The sequence below is a fragment of the Tyto alba genome, unplaced genomic scaffold (assembly GCF_018691265.1).
Source record: "Tyto alba isolate M040663 unplaced genomic scaffold, T.alba_DEE_v4.0 Super-Scaffold_46, whole genome shotgun sequence".
Lineage (NCBI taxonomy): Eukaryota > Metazoa > Chordata > Aves > Strigiformes > Tytonidae > Tyto > Tyto alba.
The window spans coordinates 5,978,144-6,004,698 of NW_024881322.1; the positions used below are offsets into that span (position 1 = coordinate 5,978,144).

At 39.2% G+C, this 26,555-nt stretch overlaps 1 protein-coding gene across 3 annotated transcripts; it reads right to left on the reverse strand.

Annotated features, from left to right (window-relative positions):
- Positions 1 to 1,529: 1,529 nt before the first annotated feature.
- TOPBP1 (DNA topoisomerase II binding protein 1) lies at positions 1,530 to 26,371 on the reverse strand. 3 transcript variants are annotated; one of them, XM_032991264.2, is made up of 28 exons: positions 26,319 to 26,371; positions 25,865 to 25,952; positions 25,170 to 25,304; positions 24,455 to 24,598; positions 23,473 to 23,654; positions 23,157 to 23,350; positions 22,084 to 22,263; positions 20,908 to 21,077; positions 20,199 to 20,362; positions 19,442 to 19,689; positions 18,850 to 19,148; positions 17,877 to 18,049; positions 16,690 to 16,901; positions 15,119 to 15,408; positions 13,236 to 13,409; positions 12,082 to 12,191; positions 10,858 to 10,981; positions 10,340 to 10,486; positions 9,798 to 9,906; positions 9,010 to 9,202; positions 7,979 to 8,205; positions 6,755 to 6,918; positions 5,705 to 5,819; positions 5,015 to 5,178; positions 4,038 to 4,178; positions 2,794 to 2,883; positions 2,151 to 2,312; positions 1,530 to 1,762 (listed from the first exon to the last, which is right to left on the reverse strand). In XM_032991264.2, exons 2-28 carry the CDS (start codon positions 25,943 to 25,945, stop codon positions 1,619 to 1,621), a joined length of 4,536 nt encoding a protein of 1,511 aa, XP_032847155.2. In that variant the 5' UTR covers positions 25,946 to 25,952; positions 26,319 to 26,371; the 3' UTR covers positions 1,530 to 1,618. The 3 variants fall into 3 exon arrangements, 2 of the variants coding, with proteins under 2 accessions (XP_032847155.2, XP_032847156.2); XM_032991265.2 differs by having other exon boundaries at positions 26,315 to 26,346; XR_004406859.2 differs by lacking the exons at positions 1,530 to 1,762; positions 2,151 to 2,312; positions 26,319 to 26,371 and adding an exon at positions 3,636 to 3,784 and having other exon boundaries at positions 25,865 to 26,120.
- Between the last annotated feature and the right edge of the window lie 184 nt (positions 26,372 to 26,555).

Below are 26,555 nucleotides of genomic sequence, written 5' to 3' on the forward strand. Positions count from 1 at the left end.
CACCTGCCTTCCCCGGGGTTAAAACAGCCCCTGGGGCCGGCTCGGGGCACCTACACCCGCACCCCAAGGGGTAGTACTCGCTCTACTCACCTGACTGGTTCCACTGGGGCTTGTGGTATGTGTCTGATTTTAGCTGCTCCCTTTGGCCCTGCCCCCAGCATTCACAGCAGCTGCAGGAACTATGTGACTCCCAGACTTCTTTAAAGCTTAGCTAAATGGGTCAAGGGAGCGGTTTCTTATCTGTAAAGTGAGAAACAGCAGCCCTACCCTTTGCCACAGCAGCTTATTCTGAGGAGGGGGGAAGATAAAAAAAAAGGGTCCTGTGACTAATGTACTTAGGTCTCACCTACTGCTCTTCACACCTATTCAAAGTGCCTGCAATGCAAAGCAGCATTTTGGAGGTAGAACAGAGAATTGCTGGTGAAATACAGTATTACCACGTTTTGAGTTAAGGCAGGAGCAGCAGAATTGTTTTCAGTGTGAGGCCTTAGAGCAAGGTGGAGATGGCTGACATCCACAACTAGCAAAAAGCATTAAGCTGCTAAGATCAAGAAAAGTAAAGCAGGTGCCAAGACTCCCGTCGCTGCAACTCAACACATCAACCTGGCCACAGCCTAAGCCCCCCGACAGGGGCACAGATTTCACTTCTCAGAATCAAATCCCTCCCATTCACTGGCAATTCCTTCAGGTCATCCTGACAGCGTGTTGCAGAGCTCACTGACAAAACAGCCACTGCACTCAAGTGGGAAGCAGAAGCCCGAAGTACAGCCTTGCATGTAAAGGCTTCCCTCGCACCTGGGGACAGCTCAGGTCCCTCCTCCCTTCCCTCAGTGGGTTCCTTCTCCCCAGCCTAGAGCAAGATTCTCCAGATTCCGTGGGGCTTAGATGTCTGTGGCTCCTGTCTTCTATCTGCAACCCAGACTGACTTCCTGTAAAACAGAGTAGTCAGCAGCTAGACAATAAAAGTAGAATATACTCCCTCCCTACCCCTCCAAAAAAAAACACAATAAAGAGGTAAATTTAAATAGACTTTAAAGATGTTTGTCAGAGCTGGTTCTATGTTTGCTGAACAGGTTCATTAGCACTCAGAACAGCAGCACCTCAACAGCACCCCTGCTTTACAGAAATAATTTAGTACACCCCCTCTATTAGTACAAAAATTTACAACCAGTTCTTTTGGTCCGGTTTCCCATTTTCCCCTGCAATAGAAAATACCCAAAGAAGAAAAATTCATGTAAAACCTAAGAAGCCCACTACTGTGTGGGAAATGCAACAGAATTCTTATCAACTGGTATTTTTCCCCACAACACATGGATAAAAGACGTGGTAAGCATCTCACAAAGTATTTCTTAACTTATTATACAACGGTGTCCCTAAACAAAATCATCAGTGAGATAGTTAGGACATATTAGAGACAAAGTGTTTTTTGGTTGAGTTCTTGCCATATTTTTAGATGCTACTGGTAACCAAGACAATCTTTCCTATGAGTATTACTGTAAAGTTATTTTAATCTCAGGACAAATGAGAAGTGAGACTCAAAGCTTTTAATTTTTGTGGTGAGAATGAAAAAATATAAATACAAATTTAAGAATGTACAAATCAAAAGCACAGAATTTGCTCAGTGTACTCTGGATCGCTTGACTCTGCTCATTTCTCCCAGTGCTTTTCTTTTCTGGGATGATCCAGTTCTAAGTTCTGTGTTATTCTGAAGGTAAGATTCAGCTTCCGGCAAGCAGTAAGACTCCACTGGGGGAGGTGGATCCTTCAATAGAGGAAGAAAAAAAATGTTTAGCTCAAGAAGCTTCTGAGAAGAATGAAACAGCTCATTAGTTTTCAAAAATGGAAAAATAACGAACACTGCACATCTGTATTTTGAACACATTTTGCAAGCTCCCTACCCTGCATCAGATCCCACCGCCAGCACTAGACCAAATCGTGTCACAGCAGTTAAAATCTGAGGCTGCGGATCGGGAGGCTCAGCGTGGCCACAAGTCCTGGCAGAGGAGGCAGGGAGGCATGCAGTCCCTGCCCAGAGGCTTGGGGTGGCCGGGACAGTGGAGGTGAGGGGCCTGCCCTGCCCCTCCAAAACCCGTGGGGCAGGTGAGGAACACCCCTGAGATGAGCACCCCCCCCCCCCAAGACCTGCACACCTGGACAAGGTAGTCAGCTATGTACTCGGGTTTCAGGCAGTTCACTCCCTGGGCTGCTGCCTCCACGACATTAACCCTGGTGTCATCTGGCTTCAGCTTACTGAAGTCAGCAAAGAGATGAGTCGCTTCTTTAAAGAGAGACGCAGAATGACCAGAAAACACCTACAGATTAAAACACGACAGACAAAAACTAGTTTATTTGTGTTTCTTCCCCAAGACAAATGTTCCATGACCTATAATTTCACTAGCAGACCAATGGGAAATAAAATACCATTTACAGCTGCATTCTGTACCATCACGTACCTTTCAGGAAGGGTGATCCTTCTCATCGGAGCAGGGCACAGAAATTCTATCCTTGGTTCCCACCAGCGCTACTGACTTGTGTCACCTCAGACAAGCTGCTCCACCTGACTACTTGCAAAATGAAGATGACACAGCTTTTTCTTCCCACCCTTTGACCATGTCTCAGCTATCCTGTGTAAGCTATTTTGTCGGTTAAATCCTTTTACTCACACAGAAAATGCCCAGCACAGAGTTTAACAGAAGGAAAAGGCGGGGGGGGGGGGGGGGGGGCGGGGGGGAATTTTTAAAAAAATCAAGCATATGTGTATTATTTTTTTTTTTCTTCAAGAAACCTACATACTTTTGCTCCTCCTGACTGAAGAAGGCGCCTGAATCCCGCTTCCTTGCTTTGATCAACATTCAGGATTACTTTCCAGCCACTGAAAGCTCCCTAGATAAAAGACTCAATTTAGTCAAAAGTACATTGGTACTAAAAGAGTACAAAGACTTAATGAACCTATAATTTGCCCCTTTTGGAATACCCATCAGAGAAACATTTGCTATCACCTAGTTTTGTCTTTAAGTGTAACAGGAAAAAACTCCACAGAATATACAACTATTGGGCAACACCTTACAGGCAGGCAGCTTGCCACCAAGCCTTTTCACCTGCACAGCAAGATGGGCAAACCGATCTATGAAAAGACCCTTGGCAATGAGTATTTTTCTCCAAAACATCAGACATTCATTTACAGAAACACATCTTAAGTTACATGGAAACAACGTTTCCCCCCCTACCCTGCACCACATTATCAACTCAGTTACAGTAACAGCCCCTGGGGCCAACTGGTTGCCTCCTACAGGCACTCGCTGTGGTTTCCAAGTAGGAAAGAGGTACGTTCATTTAAAAGAGTTTATTGTAAAATATACACAAGTCAAGATTTATTCTGATGCGACTGAAACAGCAGCAGTGTTTCTACCTTTCAAAGAATACTTGACTGCAACACCTGGTTTGAGAGAGGAGTTAAAAGGCTTTGGGGTGCCCAAGTCCCACTTGCAAAAAATCTCACTGAAAGACTATGGAACTTGCACCATAAAAATCGCAGAAGGTGCTTTAGGAAAGGTGTAAACTTGTGTGCTGTTTGAAGCGCAATAGTACACTCACTGCTAGAGCTATAAAAATGCTGTCCAGAGAGCTGTATTCACCTCTAGAGCACAGCGAGTGTTACTGCCAGTACCAGCTGCGGTTTCCCAGTCAAGCCCAGTTGCATTAGCTGCCCGGTCAGAGCTCTTGACCTGCAATCGTCATCCTCCGGGCTGAGGGGCGTTTACATACCCAAGTAGCCACATTCCAGCTTTGCGAAACAAAAACAATGGTTCAGGGGGAGATTAAGACTTTTAATATACCAGCATTAGAAGTAATTTTTAAAAAACAAGATTACTTAACTAGAATATAACCAGCTAAGCCATTTTGTTCTTAATAACAAGGCAGATTACTTCTCCCTGCCAGTTAAGGTTCAGAGTTTCTTCGTGACAACCACTGTCCTGTCCACCCACACTGCACAACTTACATTGCACAAGTACTTAAACACCCCAGCAATACCATACCTCAACAATACCAGTTTCTTGCCACTCTTTATGAATTTTTTTCCTCCACCTCATGGCTGCAAGTGCTAGTTTCTTCTGGTTTACATTGATTCCAGGCAAAACATTAAGTATGGAATTACTTCCCCACTCATAATCTTCCTCCTAGAACCATCATAAGCCTGAATTACAAAGCAGTTCGGCCAACTTCACCAGCAGGAATATAAAATACACACAACAAAAAGAAAAAACAAACAAAACCAGAGCAAATCCCAACTCATACTAGCTTTATATATTGATTTTATCTGTCCAAAACAGCTCTAGGTAAAGATATGGCTCTTAATTGCACATATATATCTAAATCAACTCATGTTTTCTGTGACACCAAGTCACATACACAACCCAGATTCCTCTTGCAGTTATCTACAATGGAATTCAACAGCAGGGCAAAGCAACTCACTACTCTGGGCACCACCAACTCTACATTGCTGCAGTGTCTTCCACAATGATGAAAGCTGTTTTTCATGCATAAAGATATGAACCAGTCTACTGTGAAATAATGGTTAGGGAGGTGAGGAGTTGGAAGAGATAGTGTTCAAAAATGTTTATGTATGTGGTTATAGAGTTAGATTAGTTAAAACTATTATATGTTCATTTACTGAAAGGATCAAGATTTAATTCTTGGTGTAACAAGATCCATGTAAATTTAGCCGATACCAGAGAGAATTTACCAAGAGGTACTCAAGCTTCAATTTTCAGAAGGGGCTATAAAAAATAGTGCTATTTCATTTATCCTATACCAGGAGTTTGGTCCAGGACTAGTTTTCAGAGAAAAGCTTGCCAAAAGTTTCTCAGACTTTGGACCCTCTAAAACTTCCAAGGCTCAGGCACCCTAAATTGCTAATTGGTTTTGAGAGGTTAAGTCCCTCCCTAGTAATGCAAAATAAAAAGAAATGTGAAAAGGTACAACATGCTCATTTCTCAATAATAAGGTCACATGCCTGAACAAAGCAGCCAGCTCCTCTACACGCCTCCAGGTAGGAACGATGAAGCACCCACTTTCCAGCTGCCATCGAAGCCAAGAATTTTTCATTTCGAAGAGGATGTCCCACAACAATGTGTGTGCAGCTTGGATCAAAGCACTGTTTCTCAAGTACTGTTCCACCTTGAATTGAGGAATGAATTTGATTCAAATTATTTAAGGGTCATGCGGTACCACAGAAAGGATCAACTCAAAGTGAGAATTATTTGATTTCAAATTAAAATACACTCAAATTTACATTGAAAGTATTATTGAAGTGACATGGGCAGAAGCCGGCAAGGAAGGAGAAGCAGCCAGGAAAGAGTGGCTTTGATAAAAATAAAGTGCCACTGTAACACAAACAGGAATGAGAGAGACACCAGAGGACAGCAGATCCCGGGCACTCCCAACAGTAAAGAATGAGGCTGTTGTGGAGACAGCTAAAAGAAAACTGCCAGAAGACAGAACCATTGCTGTTTTATGGCAAAGCTGATTGCTCACATAATAATAATATATTCAAAGAATTGCTCACAAGCACAGAAAGCCATAAATTCGAGACCTCAAATCTGATGAGTCACTAACAGAAACCGTTTCTTTTCCGCAACACGCCACAGCTGACCAGACACACACAGACACCTACTATTCTTTGCATTTCACAAATATTTGGTACCTAATTCCTCAATCAGATGGCAGTAATCAAATCTTTCTTGAGGATTAAGAGAAGACAGCTGAAATTTACGGTGTTTTTCTGGTTCTTCATCAGCCTTCTCATCTTCCATAACAGCCTGGAAATACAGTAACAGATTTTGAAAATAATGACAGAAAGATCAGGTTGACAGCTGATTATTTCTCTGCCAAACATTCTGGGCTATTTTTATATTAAATTTTCTTTTAGTCAAGAAAAGAAGAACCAAACCTGTCAATCATTTGACAAAAAGCTTGGATTTTATCAAATTAATGTTAGGCTCCTGCTTAACATGCTCTTGGTTCCCCGTTTCTTCAGGGCACATCTGAACCAATCTGTCATAAAAACTAATCCTTCATTCATATCCACTGAATGCCAAGTTGAACACATGAAGAAATCATCATCCATCTATCACACCGCCTCATTCATTCAGACTTTCTATAACTTTAAGGGTCCTTATGCATTTCTACCACATCTTATTTACTAACATGACACATTATACTGCTTAAGACACATAGCTGCTGAAAGTTTGAGCGTCAAGTGATACTCTGTGGGCAAAAGACTAAGCTCATTTTCCTGGCCCCTTCCAAGTTCACTATAAAATAGTAGAATTTTAAAGCTGTTTTTTGGCAGAAAAATAATTTTCCAATCGTACCTAAAAATAAATTCCAGATACCACCAAGGAAACAAAGGCCTATGTTTTTTCCATCATCCTAGCACAGCTGGAGGAGTTCCAACAAATACACATAGTAATTGCACTCCAAAGTCTACCTCAGCGTTCCAGCAGGAACTAACAGGACAAAAAGCTTTATCTGTCTGAACAAATAAGCTTTCTTTATTTGAGCAAACATTATTTGTTCAAAATCTCAAAGAAAGGGTGAAAGAGAAATAGAACTGCACAAAAGTAATCCACTTCAGTATTTTAAATGCAGATATTCACCTATTTTTAAGCAGCTATAAACTTGATGGTAAGTATGAAGCATCACTCCATCTCTCAAAACACAAAACATCATAAATATTCTTCACACAACAAACCTTTTCTCTGGGCTGTGGTGCCACAGGAGGGTTAGCCAGTGGGAAAGCAATGCTAGGGGCCTGCGGAGTGGGGATCAAGTGATCTTTAATTGGTGTTTCTGGATCTCTACATACAGGACTCTTTAGACCTTCAGTCAAATCTCTATCCCCAGCTTCAGGAACAGCTGTGAAAGTAAAACATTGTTACATGACTTGTCTTTGTTTGCATATAATTATGGATAAAGCAAAAAAGAACATTAAAAAAAATAGCTATCAAAATGACAAAACACAACTGCTGGTACAACACGTACGGTTACATTTCACCATTACCTTTCATAAACATGCTCTTCCTTACACCACAAACCACCAACTGCAATATCGCAGACTCATGTCTCTGGATGCCTTGCTTTGAAAAAAAAAAAACCCAAAACCTCAAATAGTCTAATTTCATTGGCTAAACCACACTGACTCTTTTGAACCAAAAATCAATTGCATGCATTTAACTAATCTTCTTCAGTCTCCCCTAGGAGAGGGATAGTTTTCAGGAAGACTGCTGCCACAAGCAGAAACTCTCTAAGTAGTTTGAGGGAAGGAGCTGGGGACAGAAGGGAGGCCGTGGGGATGGAGAAATAAAGGATTCTGCTGTCTCTCAGGGGACAGGAATGGGAAGAAAGCAAAACAGATGAGAAAAGATAACTGTGTTGCTTCCTTAGTCCTAGCAGTAGACCAAAGTCTTTAAGAAGAACAGGGAAGATAAATATATCTTCACTGAATCCTGACCTAAGCACATCTGTCAGCAGCAATGACATCTGTTTTTTGGGTTCACAGATTATCTTCTTCCTATATCTCCATTCTTCACCTATGAATATTTCTACTACAGTTAAAAAGATTTTGCTACTGGTATTCTCATTTGAATTCCACTATGCCTACCTGAATTGTTACCTGGAAACCAGCTGTGGTTGCAAAAAGAAAAAATTTGGAGTATTTCCTAAAGTTGATGCAAACTATTTTAGGACGCACACTGCCTTGGTGTTTGACCGCAAATGGCAAATGAATAGGAAAGCTTCTCTTTAAAACACAGCAACACATAACAGAGCTCAAAGATGTAAATTGTATTTTTGGCATTCGAGAAATGGCAATGATTATTTCAGCCCCCCCCCCCCCAAACACTGCTGTATTTTAAAAGTCCTAAAGATCAAATGGACACTGTAGCAAAAACCAAAGATAATGTACTTCTGATTTTACCTATACCAGCAATCTCTGCATCAGCTACAGATCCTTTGAAGGCCGACTCATCCATGTTCTTATTGGCATTACTCTGACCTTGCTCAGTGTACTGGGAAGGACTGTTAGGCCACTGAAAGTTGCTGACAAGTCTTGCTCTCTCCTCTCTCGCAGTAGGATCGTCCCAGATGATCTGCTCGCTCTGGGATGGCTCAGTGTTTATATCTGTGAGTCCCTGACGGGATTGCCTATGGAAAAAAGCACAGATACCTTAAATAGTAATTTGTTTTAGAGAAGACTACCATACTTGAAGGCAATGTATTAATGATCACATCAACTGTAGTATCCAAGTGACCTCATTACTAGAAAGCATGACTGGGAAAGGGGAAAATTTCAGTACAAAAGGAACTCTGGCAGCCTGGCTTTGTGAGCCTTTGTGTCAGCTTGGCTGAAAAAAGGCAACCAAAGTATCAATAGATGTTTTTATTATGTGTCATATTGATAAATTATTCCAAAATCAGTGTACTCTACTCTTTACTGAACGTATTAATTTGCAAATAAACACCAAGCTAAAGGAATACTTCTGCAAGGTTTCCATTACTTTCTCACTGTGGCTCAGCACTGTTAGAGTTCAAATCCTATCCTCTGTTTAGAGAGAAAAGAAAAAAAGAAGAAACATTCACAGGGGAGCTTTGTAGAATACCTCCTACTTGTATATGACCTACGTACTGAAAGACTGCAACACTGCTTTTTTCAAAAATCTATAAGAACACTAACTAATCTAAAGAAATCAGCTGGCAATTCAAAACTAAAAAGCAATCATGCTATTCTGTGATTTTTTGAAAAAACAAAAGATATTCACTATGGCTTAAGATAACATTCTGACTTTATCTAACGTGCGGTTAAAGATTCAGAATTGCGAGAGAAGCGACTTAAGCACATCAGTAGAGAAAGGCAATGCATCTGATAACCATGGAGACCTATTCATATTTCCATGAGTGTCTACGCACACGTGAGGCCAAAATAAGATACTGTGAAACACAAATTAATACCTTAGAGCTTCCAAGACCCTACTGCGGCCATTTCGCACAGACCGTGTGCTGTCAGGAGTGGTTGGAGAACCATCAAAACTGCTCCTTGAAAGGGATCCTCTCTGCCCTTGGGGTTTCACTAGCGATGTGGCAGACATGATCTCCTGTAGCTGCTTTTGGAAGTTCTCCCTCATTTCTAGTGCTTGGGTTAAAACTTAAGAGATGAAACAAAACTCGTAAGATCAAGACTGTTAGATGGTAACAAGTGAAAAGTAGCTGAAATTCTGGTCAACTTCCCCCCACCTCCTACATCAGGACAAAGATAATACATTAAGGAGAGAAAAGATATCTGGGAAAAAATATCCAGGAAAACTACGTATGCCCCAAGTCACCTATTCCTAGACACAAGGAGAAATCTCCATTTGGCTCACCTCTGAATTTGCTCACATGATGTAACATATCCACAATTCTCCTGTAACACGTTTATTTACGTAACAAAAAAAGTATACTCTAACCCAGTGATCTGTCATGTTAAAGACAAACTTCGGCATTTTGAAAAACAAAGAAACAGCAATTAAGTAATTTGCAACAGATGATCATGATTTTCTTCTGGGATGTCAGACTTTAAAATAGAGAGCAAAGCCCTTTCCTTTCATCCAGCAATAATAAGGGCTAGCTGTACTTGACTGCTATATAAATATGGTACCTAAAGCTTCCAGATCTCAACATTCAGCACCTGAAACTCTAACAGGCTTATATTGACAGTTTGATGTTCCTCAACTATTTTGAAAACAGTGATTTACATTTACCTCCTTTGGATTCAATTGTTACTATTTGTTCTTCCCCTGCGGTGACCATTTCCTTTATTTGGTCAGTAGTGATATCATCTTCAGCATCATCCTCGTCCACTGGAATAATCTAAAACACCAATGAAGACAAGTAGAATTCTGAAACACCAAAATTTTTTGCTTTTTTCTCATGTTCAACACTTGTATGATTCTGACGATCATTAAACTTGCCTTACAGTAAACCTAATCTTTCTGCTACTACAATGACAGCAACAGTGAACAGCAGCATCAGTGACAACACCTATTCTGCAGTCTAAATGTCTACTAAGGCAAGTTCACACCTTGGATCTTGTTACCTACAAGAGAAGGCAAATAAATGGACCTACATAATTTTAAATTTGGAAAGCACTTCTAATCCTGAAATGCCAGTCCTTCCCTCTATCGCCCTAGAAGAAGAAAATTACAAATGCAGAAAACCCTTTTTATTAACAAGTTAATACAACAATGAAGTTAAGTGAATCCAAATCACTTCATAGAACTTGAATTCATAACACACACTATACCTCATTTTCTTCTGCTGGTTTTCCAGTTGACAGAATTTTACTGGAGGAGAACCCAACATCTTGCATTGCGCTGATGTCCAGGCTCATTTTGGGATTGTAAGTGTGAGGAAAGAGAGATTCAGGAAGCCGTTTATATTCTTGGGCACTCTGTAATAACATCAGTTAACATAAGAAAGATGAGAAACTGATATAAAAAGTTTCACATCTAAACACACGAAAAGTGCAACAAAAACACCACCAAAAATAGTACTTTACACAAGAGAAAAATGTGGTTCTCATTCTGGGAAATGTAGCAGAAACGTTCAATGGAAAAGAATTTCTTTTCTCCTCATGAAGAACAAGGTAAAAGTACATCAGTGAAAACTGATCACTGAACTCAAAAATTCAAAGCAGGATGCAAAACATCAGTTCCTATACATGTTCAGTATAAATGCAAACAGAAAATCCACTGCTGTGTAACTGGTTTTAAGCCTCCATTTCCCTTCACTTTTAATAATGGAACAAAGCAAGCTCCATACCTCTAAAAGCCAGTGTTCTGAAACAATATGTATACCCCGTTCTTTAACGGATTTGTACTCCTTATTGTTGTCATTTTGTCCTCCCCTGTAGATGAAGTGTGTTACTGTTTCATCGAAGCACCATCTAGAAAAGAAAATGAAATACAACTTGAAGATATCGTTTCTATCAAAAAGCATCAGAAATCCAGTTCCAAAACTGTCCTATCTCTTGTTCATGTTAAAATATTGCTTTGTCTATCTTGTCATGCTTAAATAAGCAATAAGCCAACTTTCTTCATCAAAAAAGACAGCATTCAGTTCGAGGATAGAACTTTAAGAATGCTTTCAAAAAACACTGAAGTAAATACAACTAAGTCTGATAAACATATAGAAGAGGAGGGGTTTTGCATTAGGGTTTTTTGTTTTGTTTTTATTTAACTAAGTGGAGTTTCAAATCAGTTTCTGAAAAGGCATGACCCAGGATGACAGCGCTTTTTCTTTTGTTGACATATTGAGCTGCAAGTAAAATACTGATCCCCTAAGCTCAAAATAAACAAAATGCAGGATTCTAACATTTTAAATTGTAAAAACTAGTATTTGCTATCTAATGCAAATATCTTCAGCATTTCTAAGCTATTACCAAATATAAGGGCAACTTCCTCATCCACACCGTGAATGACAGAAGACAGTAACAATACATAAATCAGGTTCAGCGGGAGCAGAATTTTGTCTTAAATCACAAACGTTAGTTTGTAGTTTCTCTTTGTGACAAGCCATTTTTCCTAAGCTTTAAGCACACTGATACGTTCTTACAATCTGTAAGATAATTAGATTTGAGACAGGGAAAACCACACAGAAATACACTTCAGATTCAAAATCTAAAATATAAAGCAAATTTTGAACTACCCATAAACTGAACGTGTTTCATAGTTTTCTTCAAAGAAAGAAGAGAAAGAAAAAAAAATAAAAAAATTCTGCAACTTGGGAACACTTTGGGACAAAACGGTCTTTCCAAGACAGACTTATCAAGAACAGAGACTGCAGATGTGGTGGGCAAAGATGGCCTTACTGCACTTCAGAAGCGGATGTCCTTGTTTTGTAATAGAAATAGTTTAAGATAGTGAACTCTAATGTTTAGTTATAGCAAAAGGTCATGTAGATAAAGCATATTAGAACGTAAAGACTCAAATTTGTTAGAAGTTGCATCAGTGCAGAAGAATAGAAGCTTTTTGTATCAGTTGATACCTGTAGTCTGCCCCAAGAGAAGCTGCTACTGCATTCAGTTCACTTTGCTTCTTACTAAGCTTTTTACTAACATATATAACAACATTGGCTAGAGGCTTGCACTCTTCTTCCTGTTCAAACAGCAGGGATAAAAACAGGAGAGTCACATTTGGGAGGTTTCTGTATCAATGACAAAAATACCTTAGTATTTAGTGTAGCATGTAGTAAAATAGGCAACAACAAAACTAAGATAAACACATTTTCTCTATTTTTATTGCTCCCAAACTCCATGGTCAAAACACAGCATTATTATCATTCCATGCACTAGGAATCCAAAGACAAAAGCTTCACTCTCAGCCAGTCTCCCTGGAATGTATTCTACTCCTTCCATTGAAGACTGAGCACTTCCTGAACACTGAAATTAGGGAATTATCAAACCTGACGCCACAGAAGTATTTCACTGTACTGGAATGAAAAAAGAGTAAGAATAAGGAGCTACAAAATAAGAAGTGACAGCCTTCCCTTGCTGAAGGCCATTAGCTTTTCACTCCTCTATAGTTAACCATGTACTAACGTGGGAAGCAATACATAAATGCTCCCTTCCCTCCTACATCTTTTTCTGTTTTCTCTCACTAGTGTAGAATAGGCAAGATGACTACCAGAAACAATAACATAATGTGTCTTTATAAGAGGGTAAGCAACTGATCACATCTTGTGCCTCTCAGTAAGCAGAACAACAGCATCTTACAGAAGGAGATAGGAAAAGACGACACGTGCATTAAAAAAGAACTCCTAACTTTAGTCCAAGACAAAATATTTAATCCTGCTCATCTGAAGCCTGGGCATTTCTTAGGAGTAATGAAATCCTCTCATCTCAATACTACAAAGTCTAAATTGGTACACATTTATATACCATGTTACTCAGCAACTGCTTAATATTCAAGATAGTAGTAGTACAGACAGCAGAAAAAAGGTTTTAAAATCTTTGCCTTCCAGAAGAAATTCTGCTATTTACCTTCCTTTAACTGTCATTGAAGAATGCATTATCGTATGGATTTCTACTCAAATACATTACAAAGCGCAATTCATAAACTCCTTTGTAACTTAAAACACAGAGATATGGCATCTTCTTAATTAATCCTATGCTCCAGAAACTCAAAACCAAAATTTCCTACCGCTTCTGGCTGTGCAGTTGTCAACTGAGGGCTGGCAGCAAGAGCTACTGTATGCCTTGTGCTGTTTGCCAGTGCCAATTTCAAGTTTCTGCCGATCACTTCAGAGAGAGGTGTGCTCATTTTCCTGTTTTTTTGATCAGGACCTCCTGGTGTTTCCAAAGCTGCCAAAGCATCCTAGCAAAATAGAAGCAACTGACTGTCACAAACGCATTACAAAATTCTCACTCCAGCACAAGTTTCACAAACACAGTCTGGAGTAAGATTTCATACTCCTAAACCAGGATGGTGGACTAGAGTAGCAGCCAGCAAGTGCAACTGTAGTATCACTGCACAAAAGCAGTGCAAGACAATCCCTATCTTAGAGTCTGCACAAGCAAAACAGAAAGAAGATAGTTTGTTAATCTTTCTTTTCACTGTCATCAATGAAAACTGCACTCAATGGAAAAGCCAGTGGCCAAACCCTGGAATTTCTAACCCCAACCAATTTAATTTACTACTAACACCCTCACAAGAGTTGTATCTGAGTATGTGATTCTATCTATACCTTTAAGACACCAAGTTTCCTACTGCCCCTTTTATAAAAAAAGGGAAACTTTGGTCTAGAATATCTTGCTTCTGAAAATTTTCAGAGTGGTGAACTATTAGATTTCAAAAAGCAGGGTACCAGTCAAATCACAGACTCATTCACTCACAGAATGGTTTGGGTTGGAAGAGACCTCAAAGCCCCCTCCAGTTCCACCCCCCTGCCCCAGGCAGGGCCCCCTTCCCCCAGCCCAGGGTGCTCCCAGCCCCGTCCAACCTGGCTTTGAACCCTTCCAGGGAGGGGGCAGCCACAGCTGCTCTGGGCACCCTGGGCCAGTGCCTCACAGTGAAGAATTTCTTCCTTACATATAGCCTAAATTTACCATTTTTCAGTTTAGAACTAACTCCTCATCCTATCACTATACTCCCTGATAAAGAGTCCCTCTCTAACCTTTCTGTAGGCCCCCTTTAGGTACTGGAAGATGGCTATAAGGTCTCCCTGGAGCCTTTTCTTAATGAAGCAGAACTAAGGAGAACACTGGATTCATCTGTTTTTTTTAATATATGCTTTGTTCTATTATGCGCAGAAGGGCTTAAAAAAAAAAAAAAAAAAACAACACAAACACCAAAAACCAAACCGAACCAAAAACCACAACAAAACAGCCAACCCACAAACCAGCCCCCAAAAAACTAACAACTTTGCAGGAATTCAATGCATTTCTTCCAAAGGCCTTGAAAACGAAAAACAAACCTGAAGCCTTCTGAAGCACACTCGAGATATTAAAGAGCTATTCCAGCACATATACTCCTTAAGTGTCAGGGGCTTCTTTGTTCTAAGACTAATCATTTTTCTAGGCTTTTGTGGTCTTCGGAATCAGACAATGAACCCCAAACCCCAAACGCAGTTTTCAATTTGTAATAACAGTTTTGTAACTACTATAAAGCTATCACATTAAAATATGTCATTAAAGTAGCATCTCATCACAAAACAAGCAAATGCTTGTTTCCATATATCTGGAGCAATTATAAACCTTACTGTTACATTTCTCAGTCTTCAGATGTAAAGAAGACAGATTGTGTACAGTGTGAGGTGTAGAACACGTGAGCATATGATGCAATAAGCACAAAAGAGTTTTGTTAAAGACATTATAAAATCTGTTAGTCAATAAATTTAGTTCACAGGTCATTAACTAGAAATATGTATAAATGGAGCCAGTTTTCCTGGCTTTATTCAAAATTGAAAGTCTATATGTTAACAACTTGAAAAGGGGCAAGCACAGGTTCCTGTGCTGTTTTTAAGTTAATGAGCATCTTTAAACCCTGCTGGCTCTACAGACTAAAAAATTTGCAAAGATGATTACCTTTACATCAAAAGAAGGCTTAAATAACTTGTCTTTGGAAAGAAATTTGGATGGTGTATCAAGATGCAAAGATGGCTCTTTCTGTGGCAGTCCACCCTGTGCAAGAGGGGTTGTCTTCCCAATATGATGAGAGATTACAGCTTGGAAAGCTTTACTCTGGAACCTGTTGATATCAAGAGGAGTCACAGCTGTTTTTTTTCCAGCTTCAAAGAGGTAAGCAGGTTGTTCTGAATCAGGGGATTTAACAGTTGCTGGTGTCTTGCTAAGCAGAGTAATGGAACTCTCCTTATCTTTAAAAGAAACAAAGAAAACATAATCAAGCAATTTGATTTTTCTTCTGAATACAGATGTCACATTTTTATTTAAACAACTGAAAGTTCATCTAACCTTTCACTAAAAGGAAATTTCATAACCTCTCTAATAAGTGCTCTAAACTGATAATTATGTTTTAAAAGCCAGTATCTTAAGCGTCTCTTGCAGTTAGCTACTTAGTTTTAATTACTTTGGTACTGAGCTTGACCCTAAGTGTCTGGAAAAAGAGCAAGCAACCCCTGGTTCGCTCACACTGTTTGCAGTTCCACACATACCTGTATAGCTCACGTGTCATACAACAACTATTAAAATGCAAATCCAAGAAAAAAGGTGTAATACACAACAAATCCTTCCCTTTCAACACTAAAAACAACGCCTCCTCCCTGGCTCCTTACTTCCAGGCAAGGCAAAATTTCTTTCATATTCATGACCCCCAAATCACACCTCTAAGTCACTATGTACGCTTCTAGTCCCTTATGTCTTTGATTAATAGGACCAAGTTTTAGCCGGGAATAAGCCCTTAAAGCTTATACATCATAAACACTTCTAGATAAGCATAACTCATCAATTTTATAGCTCAAAAATATTAATACAATAATTGATTTTACATTTTACTGCTCATTTCCCCCCTACCTCCATTTTTCCTTAAAAATGTAATATACTGGTTAAGACGTGCCTATTCCAACAACATACTTTTTCTCCTCTGACTTACTGACCCACACAATTAATTCACAAGGCCACTGGTAAAACAGGTCTGCTAAGATTCAGTATTAAATCACTGTAGTTTGCATCTTAGTGTGGAAGAAATATTGCCAAGTAAAAAGTGTGAATTAACTGGAAAAGGAGCAGAAGCATCAGAAGATGAAGTAGGCATGAAGGACTGAACAGAGGGGCATCATGTCATTGCAGACTAATAAGTATGAAGTTCTAAGCTGGATCCACCATCAATTGCCACACAATCTACAGAGCAGCACGTGTCAAAAAGGACAAAGCTGAGACACTGAGCTTGATTCCCAACTGACCAATAACTACAAGACTCCACAAGCTCCAAGAGACTTGCAGCAAACACACAGTATTGTTTCTATAATCACAACTCAACAGCAGAAAAAAAAAGACAGAAAGGAAAAAGTATTTGGAAAAATATACTTTAGCTCAAATACTTCAAAGGCATTGGGAAAAAATTCCTCATACCTGCCTTCTTTATCATGAATGAACAGTACAATGACACAATCATACTCCCTAATTTGCTAATAACCAACCTTCAGCTTCTGAATTTTCAACCAAGAACCTGCTTTCATCTGCTCTCTTCCCTGTCCTTGCAGACTGCAATAGCCAAGCTACAGTGACTGCTGGTAAATTCCACTTCTTTGCAGCTTTGTACTTGGAACCATCCGGTTCTCTCACCACAAGATGGGTACTGGCAAACATTCCCTTTTTCACACTGGCTTTCCGCACAAAGAATTCTTGAACTCTAAAATTAGATTAATAAAACATTTAGTTATAAACAAAATTAATCTAGGGCATTTATATAGTACTATAAAATGTATTCAAGCAACAGAAAGAGAACCAGTAGAATTATCTAAGGCCATCCACTTTGCTCATTACAGCCTAACCTACATGCCAAAAAAACCCCAAAAAAGTTAAACAGTCATGTTTTGCTTCTATCAATATCGAAAACATAACACTTCTTATACTCCTTAAGTCCTCACATATCCCATTTCCAAATCACACACCAGGCCCAACATTCTTCTGCAAGGTTAATGGGACAGGCTGGATTCCTTTCTGGAGACAGGCATCATTTCCAAATTAACAGTAGTTTTCTTTATATTACAGTTTTTCTCTTATCATCAAGGATCCAATCTTCCAAGAAGATGGCAAGACTGAGAACTCACTGACAAAGACTTTAGTTCAAAGAGACTACAAATCAGATTAAATGGTAGTCTAAACTATACAATTTTGCCACTTCATGACTAAGCACGTTTTTCAAAGATCCTGATGAATTGGGAGCAAATACTTCACCATCTCAGCCCCTAAGAAATGGTGCACTATCACTGGTTATGAGGTTGAACCAGAGAGTACGGAAGAAAAGGAACAACAGCTCACTCCTGGACAACTGAAGAGCAACCCAGAAGGCCTGACATCTGAAAAACTGACTTTTTTTGCTCTGTTGTAAAGCAGAGCAAAAAGTTACTGAGACTCAGTCATTATTCTGGTAGAAGTTATGCTGTGTGACTGCTTGCTGTCTAAATTTCTCTAAAGGAGAGGAAAATAAAATAACTTTATAATAGCACCTCCTTGTTTCAGCACTAGGTTTTATAAATTAATAGAATCCGGAAGAGGTTTAACACTAATATTTGCTACTCCTGTAAAAGCAAAGTGAAACACATAATGGATTTTATCACATTGACTGCCTAAGAACAAGCAGAAACTGTGACAGGAAACATACCTCGCTCCTAGCAGTCCTGCCAGATAAACCAGGGAGTCTCTCTCGGCACCAGTGAACTGGCTAAAAGAAAGAACATAATCTTCCAGAGGGGTAACTCCTTCCATTACTGGGACTGGTGTGAAAAGTGGATTAGACTTGGGATCTAAAAAGAGCTGCTGTTCCACACATGTTATCTTAAAGAAGATGAAAGAGATAAAAATGCAAATTAAGCCAAATAGCAAAGCCAACAATATTTCAGCAACTGTACAAAAGCATTTATGGACTCAACAACAAGCAATCCTGCTTCCACCATTACATCTGAGAAATTATTTCTTACTGAATCAGACATTCTTTTCTAGATCATTTTAATTTTGTCAGGTTCAATATATTAAGGCATTATTCAGAACGCTTCAGTTACTATTCTTCCAACTCCGGATGCTCCCTTAAAGTAGCTCAAGGTGTGATCTGAGGGTCTATATAGATTTACTTCAGATAAAGTTACCAAGGATTGAAAAATACTAACAGCAGTTAGTCTACGTCATTTGCCCGCTCTTGACAAATATGATTAGTATTTTTCAACTTTGAGCTACAAAGCTGACTTGCTCTTCTGCCACAAGTTAGAAAGCTGTGAAAAGCATGAATCAAGAAAAAGTAAGCTTAAAGATATCAAATGCAATAATTATTAGTCAACTAGCTCCTTCTAAAATTCATTATTTTGAGAAAATGCTGTCAGGCTGTCATATAAGCCTTTGAGTCATGACAACAAAGTCTTATTTAACAAGCCTGAAGAAAATTAAGTGAAACAGATAAAAGATCCTTACAGATACAGAGGCTTTAAAGCATGCTTTCATTTAGTGTATTTCAAATGAAACGAGGCTAATCTCTCAGTCTCTTACTTAACATTTAAGCCACTAATAACTCTGCATTCTGACAAGACATACTTCTAATACAGATAACCTGTTTACTAGTGGAACTGGAAGTGTAACTCCCTTACCAGCCATGTATTTGTGACAACATCACCAACAGTTGGCTTCACCGTGCAGCCCAATAAAGGTACCACAGCATAGTCTGCAATGGTTCTGCTTTGCAGTGGCAGAACTTTCCCAGCATTCTCCTTTATAATATCTGCAATGCAGGACTCATCCTCTTCACCAAAGCCCAAAAGAAGAAATCTCTTTCTGACAAATAAGCCTCCTTCAGCCAGTGCAGAAGACTCTCCCAAAGAACCATGACAGATGAAAGACTGATTCTCATCACCATTGAAGGTTCTGGATGTTAGTTTTTCAACTTCATCTGAAAGGAAAAAACAAACAAACCAACCAACCAAAAATAACCAACCATAGTAATTGCTTGATAAGAACATCAAAGTCAACGCAAAATAGTTTTATGAAGAAATGGCAGTATTCTGCTGTAATCACCCAGGTTTTAGTTAAAAACTAAATATAGGCCTGTTTAAATCTGATTTCTGAAATATAATATGGAAGTTAACACACTAGGAGTGGCTAGCTTTTGAATAAATGCTGTAAAACTCAAATGCTAATTATGAGCAGTTAAGCTTTCTACAGTATGTTGAGTCTGGAACGTACCTAATGTAGAATCATTATTTACATATTGAGAGAGTAAGTCATCTTCAGCAGCTTTCTGGTGCTTTATAACGTTCACAGCTTCTTTCTTCAAGAGACTTTTATTTTGGGGAAGAATTGACTTCATTCCAGGTTGCTCCAAAATTGGGTTCTCTAACAACTGGTAGTTTAGAGGGATATATTGCTCCACTGGATGTAGATAACCTTTACTAAATGACTCCAGCAACCATTTTGCTGTCACTATATGAGGCCTATAAAATAAAGTGTTATACAAACAAGTCACTGCAGGTTTCAGAACTGTGATTCTTCCTTTCCTGATCTGCAAATACTAGTATACACTCACTTGAAGTTTGTAACTCCAACACAAAGCAAGCTTTGGGCACTTTGCAAACCTCCAGATTTTTAAAAATTCTTTCAGTCTGAGAACAGAGTATTTCATACTTATCTTCTATAATGTAATTTATATCTGCCACTGCTGGGCTGCCAAATGCTTCCTCCTCAATATATTAACACATACATGTTAACACCTCTTTTCACCAATAAGAATACTTTGTTTTTCTATTCACTGAGGTGACTCGTGGCTACCCAAAGAACTACAGTCTTCAAGGGCACACAAGGATATACTTGCATATCAGTACTAGCTGTAAGTCTCCTTTAACTATTTGGGATTTTCCAATCAATACACGTTTTCTTTTTTCCAAGGTGGTGGGAGAAAGAAAATAAGGTGGAAATAGACCTTAAACAATATAGTTATCATAACCTGTGAGCTGTCTTGTCCAAAAAGTGTTTCAGCTCATCATTACTTTCCCCCAAAATGACATGGGTAACATCTTCATTGAGTTGATTAAATCGAACACCACCGCCGCAATTAATAAGCCTTCTCATCTTGTCCAAATTCCTGCCACTGAAGCCACACAAATAGATCTACAAAGAGAACAGAGCAACAAAAAAAGGCTTTTGAGAAAAGAAAAAAATGTAAAAATTAAGAAAAAATAAAGTAGTATATTTTGGTATCATTTGTTTTGACTGCTAAAGAACACAAACTAGTGGTACAGCTTCTGAGAAGCAGCAAAAAAGTTAAGCATTTAGAATTGGATCCATTTATCTTTGCAAATTAATCTAGCCAAACTGTAATATTTACTAATGGAATGAACCCCCAGGCAAAGTCATATAATCAAAAAAAACAACCCCCCACCCAAAACCACACACCAATTCTAGAACCTACTGACTATAGCGCTTAAATATATGTCTATATAATTTTTTATTTATACTACACATTTAATACAATTATACACATACACACATATGTAGACATACACACAAGCTACAGCATGTGGCTACAAAATAAATCTGGCATTTGCTGCTGACCGCCGAAACAAGGTACTCAAGCAGCAATTGCCAGTGCTTCAACCTAGCTGCTTTCACAGGATTAAGACTGAACATTTCAAAGTATAAACTATTAAACATACTCGACACCCATCTAACAAATCTTCAGGGGCTTGAAAAGAACTTGTATCCAAGTTTTCCAGCTCATCAGGAAGAGGATCCAGTCTGCTGCTCATAACAGAACTATATGCTGTTTCATTAACACCACTCAAACTGATGTTGGAAATGTGGCTGACGTCCGATAGGGTATGATCTTTAAATAAAATTTTAAAAGATGCATCAGTTTTGGCACAGTTTTCTCCACTGCTTCACTAAATAAAATACAAAACTGACAGATATGATTTTGTTGTGCTAGAAGGAAACTTAAAGCCTGAAGAATAAAAAGTACTAGGCAAGTATAACCTGAAACCACAGTTTTTATTTACACACAGATTAAATATGTTCTTACTAGCAGGAGTGCTTATGCACCTTCTGTTTATTCCCAAATGGATGTAATCTATGATAGCAGCCAATGAGACCGGTTTTCAAAGCTTTTATTCCGGTTTTGTGGCCACCTACTAGAAATACTCTTAGACAGGCCTCTGTAGTAAAGAGAAATCAACATGAAGCTCCTTGATGTAAGAGTTATATACAGTTTCCATAATACCTAACTTGACTGCCCAGTGCTCTGTTGGCAGTGCTAACCCAGTGCTCCAGTTCAGTAGTTTCCTGAAGCAGCAGTCAGTAACAGGTGTTTTGAAAGACACATTTAAAGCTAGCTGTGTCTTTCATGCTACTATGTATGTTTATATAATGCTTCTAACTTTCCATATGTTAATAGCATGAGTAGGTAAAAACATATATAAAAAAAAGAAAAAATACTAATTAAAAAGAAAAAAAAAAATCAGCATTTGCTTCCCCCCACCAACACTGCTGTAAGATTAAATTCATAACAAACACTTGTTTTAAAACTATAAATGTATGAATACTCATGGTTTTTTAGGACTTAGATATACACCACTGATTTTTAAGCAGACAACCATATACCTAATTCAAATTTACTTTTTAAACTATTATTCATGTGTTTTAGGTCTACACATGGTGGAATAGTCAACACCCATAAAAGTAATCTGTTGTGTTTTAAGCATTAGCAGAATCAGAACCCAAACTGTCAAACCAGCATTGCAAAAGCAAGCAGCTCCCTACTTGAAACAGTTCTTTTTCCTTACTACAAAGTGTTTCTTACCTCACTTTAACATATTTTAAATGCTCTTACTTACTATTAGGCTTGCTGGCATGATTTGTAGGTGTTGACGTACTGGGTGTATTACTCAGTTTTGATCCAGCCTCTATTTTATATATTGTTTCATCCTGACAGAAGCCTTTCTCAATGCTGTCAGAAAACCACTGCACAGACACACAGTGCACATTCCATTTTTTTGCACATTCATACTTCTGACCTTTCAAATGTAAACAAAATAAAAGTCACAAGTCACTAAAAGACCAATGCTTCAAACAGTGATTGCTGAAAGATGGCTGGACATTAAGAAAATTTTAAAATTCAAATAACTGATTTCAATATGCAGTTGTGTTATCCTGGATTCTTCTGATAAGCAGCTTATTCTCTAAATAAAGTTAGAGCAAAAAAAATCTCATTGATGGCTAGCTCATGGGTACAGTATGAAAGAGCAATAAAGAAAAAAAAAAAAAAACACCAAAAAAAAGGGCTTTAAAGCTTTCAAGCATAAGGAAAAAAAAAAAGCTTAAAAAGTCCCAGGATATTTCCCCATAGGGAAAGGGAGGGAAATTGAGTAAAAAAAAAAGAAAACCCTTTCCATTCTTCTCACACTATAACTACATTCTTTTCATCTTCCCAAGAGGAAAAAAAAGGAAGCTTTCATTTTATCTTAATAGGGAGTTCAGAAGGCACAAAGAATAGATCAGTTAAAAAAATATCAATCCACAATCCAATTTCAATCCAGCTCTCCCAAAAAACGTAGTTTTTTCCTTATTCTTCCACTCCCTCTAGGACTCTCCCTTTTTCTTCCCTTAAATACCATCTGGGTCTCTTTTTTTTTTTTTGGTTTTGGGGTTTTTTGTTTGTTTGTTTTTGTTTGGGTTTTGGTTTTTGTTTTTGGGTTTTTTTTTTGCTTGTTTGTTTTTTGGGGTTTTTTTTTGTTCTCTTACTCATGCCTTTAGAGTAAGAGTACCTTGTGCTACTCTTCCCATCAACAGTGATTCCCCAAACAGAATTAGTAAGAGCAACACTGAAGCAGACACAGAGACTGTTCAAACTCCCATGCATATTTACACTACTTAACAGTGAAAATAACATTTACTCTGCAAGTTCTACCTTTTGGCTCTTTAACTATGAGGTGAGTACATTCATTCATCTTGAGCTGCCCGGTATACTGCCCACCGTGTTCAGCAGTGAGGCGCTGGACTTCTTTCCTGTCTGAACTACTTAAACCAGTTACGCAAATTGTACAGCCAAGGAACACTGGGCAAGCATAGTCTTCCATGTTAACATCAGTGTATCTCATTATGCTAAAGGAATAAAAGAAAGGAGAAATATTTTTTTCTGCTGAATAAAATCAACCAGAAGGTAGTCTGTATCAGAATTAACAGTCCCCAAAACAAACACAGTTTTATTTTGTCTTTTTTTATACCTTTGCTGAGATTTATCCCACAGTGTCTTAACCCAAGAGGGAAGCAAAACAGGTTTTTTCAAAGACGCAGCTACTAAGTATTTCTTGCTGCCAACTTCTCCAGCTATAAGATGAGTTACTGACACATTGAGGTCTCTGTACACACGTCCACCCATCATCTGCACATATTTATGAACTTCTTCCTGGGTGGAAAAAAAAATATTATAGAAAATTATCAAGAAAAAAGAGAGAACGTAAATCACGCTCACATTCACCTTAAAAAACAAAACCATGGATTTCAATTGTCCATGGTTTCTCCTAAATACCTGTTCAAAAATACAAAATGTATGTACAGAAGCCACAAAACCCATCAAATATAATTTCCATTTTATTTGCATTTATGATAAGCTGAACAAATATGTACCCTTAACAAAAATACTACAGTCATACTGTGTGAGTGAAATTTTGCAGATGGTTGACATATTAGGTAGTATAAATTAGAAAGATATGGGAATAAATAAAAAAAGTAAACTTCTAAGATAAACTATTTAAACCATAGCTAGCTGGGTATTGTACCTTTACCATGTAGTTTTAAGTAACCAGAAATAGAGCATGCTGTCTATAGCATTATAGCCGCAGACAAACTAGCAAAATAAGAGATCTGTCTCATCAGTTAATAAAAATAAACAAAACATACCTTTACTCTCACATTATTACAGCTGAAATCTCATATGATAATATACATATATACTTAAATAATATATACATGTGCATGCACAGATACACCACTACATACACATTTCTATATTAGATATGTCTCCCTCTTTCCATACAACTCTCTACATAAACTATACGTAGTCTACAAACTACAGAAAGAGTAGATATATCTAGACAAAGGCACAATTAGACCTATATATAGTATGACTGCTGCGTTAGAAGTGAGCCATCTAAAGAGAATTTCAATGATAATCAGCTAAACAATCCATTTTGGACAATGCATTACCCTAAGATCTTTTTCAAGGCTGGTACAGGATACTGTTACATCGGCCATGGTCATGTTGTACACGGGATACTCAGCTCTTGGGACACATCGCTGGGCCTGCATACAGTACAGGACTACCTGTGGTCCAACAATTCTACAACCAAGCTGCAATAAAACAACAACAAAAAAAATGGAAAAGACAATTAACAGAAGGTACACTGGTATAAGGAAGGCTTTAATTGTCCCTGAATCCTGAGGAAGGCAGGGCCCTTGGTCTGTCTTCCTCCTCAAGCACCCCCAGGTAGTTGACAGTTCTGTTTTTACTTTCAGCTTCGGATCTTCAGTACAATCATTGTAGGTTTTCTGGCCTCGGTAAGAGCAGCAGATACTATCACTAACGTGCCAGAGAATTTTAGCTAGCTTATCTTTGTCTGCTGGACAATTCTTTCCAGGTCAAACAAAATCATGGTACTAAGGAGATGAAAAGTGTGAGAGCCAGCTTAATGACCCAAGTAGAACTGGAACTAATCATACTATTAATTTTTCCACATGCTTTAAAATAACCCCTATGTTTTGCTAGTCACCTTAAATATAGGATGCAGTGAAGTTTTAAAGATTATATTGTGAATACTTCATACTGCTATATTCAGTGCAAAAAGAGACAACAGAGTATAAGTATGAACACAAGTCCTTCTAGAAAAGAAAGAGTAAAGCTGGAAGTTAATGGGTAGCATACCTTCTTGAGATGATTGAAAACAACGCCTCGAAAAGGATCACAAATGTAAAGTGATTTATCATTTTCTTTTATATCGAGCGCTGTTTCTTCTTCAAGGATCTGGAGATGTTCTTCTGACTGAAATTCCTTTATAGACTGCAGGAAAGCAGCACATACAGCAACATTTATTTAATTAGCAAGTCACAAATGGCCAATCCTGTGGAAACTACATAAGTACATTTAATTGAAACAGCTCACAACAAAGCTACCATGTAGAAGTACATTGTCTGAAAGGCTAAAATATCTTATGGGCATCCTCCTCATTCCCCCCAAGTCTTCACAATACTCAGACTTAAACATTCATTATACAAACTTTCAGGCCTTCAGATCCCACTAACTTCTCCAGGTGGAAAGCAATCCAAATGCCCTTCCTAAGTTTATTTAGTGATTAAATAAGCGACCACCATCCAGACCTTCCAGGCTACATATCACTTCACTAAATGTCAGTAGGTTTTGAAATTATTTCTTGATCAAGAAGTAATTTCTTCAACAGAATTGTTCTTGCTCAACAAACTTTATTAATCACTACACATCCCCATTAAGCAATAGCCGTATTTTCAGATGTATACATATACCCTACATCTAAGTCAACCACAGAAATCATTTAATTAGATAATAAATACATCGAGCTGAGAAAGATGATCAAGCCTACTTACCTCAAGAGCTTTAAAAAAATACTCCGAGTTCTCAGAAGACTTTATGAATTTCACAAAAAAAGGCTCCTTACTACCTTTCATCCTTTAACTGAGAAGCAAAATTCAATAAGCGTCCCGACACGTTCGGCCTCTCCCGGACCCGCGCCGTGACGGGACGCACCGCCCACCTCCACCAGCTGCTGAACCCAGCCGCGTCCCCGCGGGCCTGCCTCACGGCGGCTTCCGCTGGAGCAGACCGGGGAGCGGCAGGGAAGGCCGGGCCTACCGGGATGCCCCTTCCCCTCAGGGCCACCCCCTCACGCCGGAACTCTGCAGCTGCTGCTGCCGCCCTCACCCCAGCGCTCCCGCACACCCCCCGGCCCCCGCTCCGCAGCGGGAGCTCAGCACTGCCGGTTTAACCGCACATCCATCCCTATCCCCACTGGCCCCGCCACCGCCCCGGCCCCTCACCCACCGCCCGGCCCCTTCACAACGGGCGGGAAAGCGGCGCCCCACGCACTGCGCAGGCGCGGGGGAGGAGCCGAGGCTGTCGGGAAGGGGGTGGGGCCTCCAGAGGGGACGGGGCGGGGCGGGAAATCGTTTGGAGGGCGCATGCGCGCCGCCGGGTATGTGGGCGGGGTAATTGGCGCGTGCGCTCTTGCGGCCCGGCCGTTGGAGGCGCCGCTGAGGGGGGAGGGAGCGCGCGGGGCGG